Source organism: Mesitornis unicolor, unplaced genomic scaffold, assembly GCF_000695765.1.
Source record: "Mesitornis unicolor isolate BGI_N332 unplaced genomic scaffold, ASM69576v1 scaffold21238, whole genome shotgun sequence".
NCBI classification, from domain to species: Eukaryota; Metazoa; Chordata; class Aves; order Mesitornithiformes; family Mesitornithidae; genus Mesitornis; species Mesitornis unicolor.
Genome location: NW_010204117.1, coordinates 1 through 2,500, shown reverse-complemented (window position 1 = coordinate 2,500; position 2,500 = coordinate 1). Strand labels below are relative to the sequence as shown.

The window sequence follows — 2,500 nt, the reverse complement described above, 5'->3', positions numbered from 1 at the left end:
CATAACAACCAGGTAGGTCACCCGTTCGGTCACCACCTACACGTGTAAACCAGCCCTGGCTCTTTGGGAAGCTGGCAGAGCATCAGCGCCTTCCCTTTGTGCACAGCCCAGCTATGCCAGCCACCCCCAGGGCGGCCCAATGTGATGCAATGCTCTGAGGGAAACGCTTCGTCTTCCCATTCTCTTCTCGCCGCCGGTTTGCCCGTCAGAAATGACGATGGAGTGTAAGGTGCCAAAAGCATCAGCAACCATTAAGGCAAGAGAATAACCTTGAACTCGGTCCAAAATATACAGTGACTAATGGGAAGTCCTACAGAAAGCTGCTAAACAGAGCGGATAAAATACACTGTATTTTGCAAACTGCTGGAAATACCATCTACTGCCCTGGCCGAATAGAGTCTATGTGTATAATTCTTCAAATTCTGTGTTAATTTCTCTATCCTTACTGTGTTGACGTGCAATTATGTAGTGCTCTGGTATGCGGGAAGGAAAACAGAAGGTGCAGCTGAAACAAGCAGCAAAATCCCCATCGCTGCTATAATTTCACATGAAATTTGTAAATTTTAACGTTGCAACGACTTGGAATATTTGCGCAGATCAGATTCTTAGTTATCAGTGTTGGTTTCTGTCTTGGCAGGAAATAATCCTGAAGCGAGCAGCTGACATTGCCGAAGCACTATACAGCGTGCCGCGCAACCACAACCAGATCCCCACTCTCGCCAACACCCCCGCTCACACCGGCATGATGGGGGTGAACTCCTTCAGCAGCCAGCTCGCCGTCAACGTCTCCGAAACATCGCAAGCCAACGACCAAGGTAGGGGGCGTTTCGAGAGTGAATCCTTCCCGTTGCCTGCTCCTGGCCAGGGCCTGTCGATAGGAGCTGATGGCACCGCGTCGCTCTCCTTCTTTTTACGTCCTATCGCGTCGTGAAATCCCACCTTTTAACTTTCTCTTAATATTTAATTCTTCCTGTTCTTTCGTTGACTGTTGTCTTAAAGCACCTCCAATGGAGAAAGGAAAAAAAAAAATTGGCCAAGTGTAGGAAACTCTTTATTATTCACAGTAACTATACAACGTGTGTGTTTATTATAAAATCATTATGTCGAGCTATCTCCACCTGGTTTTTGAATATTTACACAGATAAATCTAATTTGGTGTCTGTGATTTGAAAATACTTTGTTTATAGGCATGTGTGACATATATGTTACTAATAAAAGTAATAGTTGATTTAATTTACCTGTTGTAATTGAAAATGCACGCAGCATATTGCATTTAAAATTAATTTTGATTCTAATGAAAGGAGGGAAACAGGATTATTAGATATTTTCAAACCCGTATTTTTTGCTTGCAAAGTAATTATTAAATTGATTGCTCAGATAGGAACAAATTGTTGTTTAAAATCCCGATTCTGCTATGTTTCCTCTTCTAAAAAGATTGTCTTTTAATGCATTTCCAAGCTAATAAGCCTTATAAAATTCTGAACTCGATCTCGAATTAGCGTTCACCGATGGCTACACCTTACGAAAGTACAAGCTTATTGGTAGCATAAAAAATACCAGTCATAAAAATGAAGACCCCAAAACAGCCTTTTAAAGTAAATCACCGCAACGAAAAAAGAAAGTTTATTTTCTTGTCAGCTCTGGCATTTGAAGGTCCGGAGAGGCCGAAAGTTCATTGCATGTGTTGGTCCAAAGCGGGACTCGAGCCTGTTGATAATTGCTCCTAAAGACAAACGTGAAGGCACCTGCCACAGCTGGATCGAAGAGAGCTTTTGTTGGCTGTCTGTGCTGAGAGGAGAGACAACATAGAGTGCTCGCAGATGATTTAAGTAGGGTTGGCGTGATAAGGTTATCTCAACCTGCAAGAGTTGATAGGGCAGTAAGAGACAACTTAGAGCGAAGCTGTGCAATCAATTAAAACTGTGTAATATGTGCTGCATGAGGAAACCCCCCAGCCCTAAGTCTATCTTATAAAATAACATTATTTTTTTGGGGTGGGGGGGTTTCTAACACAGTAGGTTACAGTCGCAACACAAGCAGTGTTTCCCCGCGAGGATATGTTCCCAGCAGTACTCCTCAGCAGTCCAATTACAACACAGTCAGCAATAGCATGAATGGATATGGCAATGCCGGCATGCCCAATCTAGGTGTACCAGGTTCCCCTGGATTTCTTAATGGCTCCTCAGCTAACTCTCCTTATGGCAGTAAGTGTCTATTTTTGGTAACACATCATCATTTAGATTCATATTTACTACAAAGTCAAGTACTTGCATTGTTTTGATTTCCTCTATTGTCAGCTACTGGATAAAAGGAGGGGTGACTCTGGAGGCTGGACGTAAAAATGAATATAACCAATTGATCTGTTTGTGCCATAATACGATCTCAGATAGAAAAAAAAAATAAAATAAAAAAATTGGACTGCGCAATTTGTAACAAAAGTCCAACACAAAAGAGTTTGCCTGTTATCCAGAGAGTGGCCAAGCCAAGGCATTTCATTTTT

General features: G+C 42.2%; 1 protein-coding gene across 1 annotated transcript in view; it reads left to right on the top strand.

The window, feature by feature from the left end:
• The window catches only part of LOC104545747 (transcription factor COE3), a gene marked incomplete at its 3' end in the record, with an annotated part of 35,317 nt that extends 33,113 nt beyond the window's left edge, over positions 1-2,204 (top strand). The window contains exons 6-8 of the mRNA XM_010190957.1: positions 1-12; positions 638-815; positions 2,016-2,204. The exon at positions 1-12 is cut by the window's left edge and continues 54 nt beyond it. Coding sequence (XP_010189259.1) covers positions 1-12; positions 638-815; positions 2,016-2,204 — 379 coding nt within the window. The remainder of the gene's footprint in view (positions 13-637; positions 816-2,015) is intronic.
• Between the last annotated feature and the right edge of the window lie 296 nt (positions 2,205-2,500).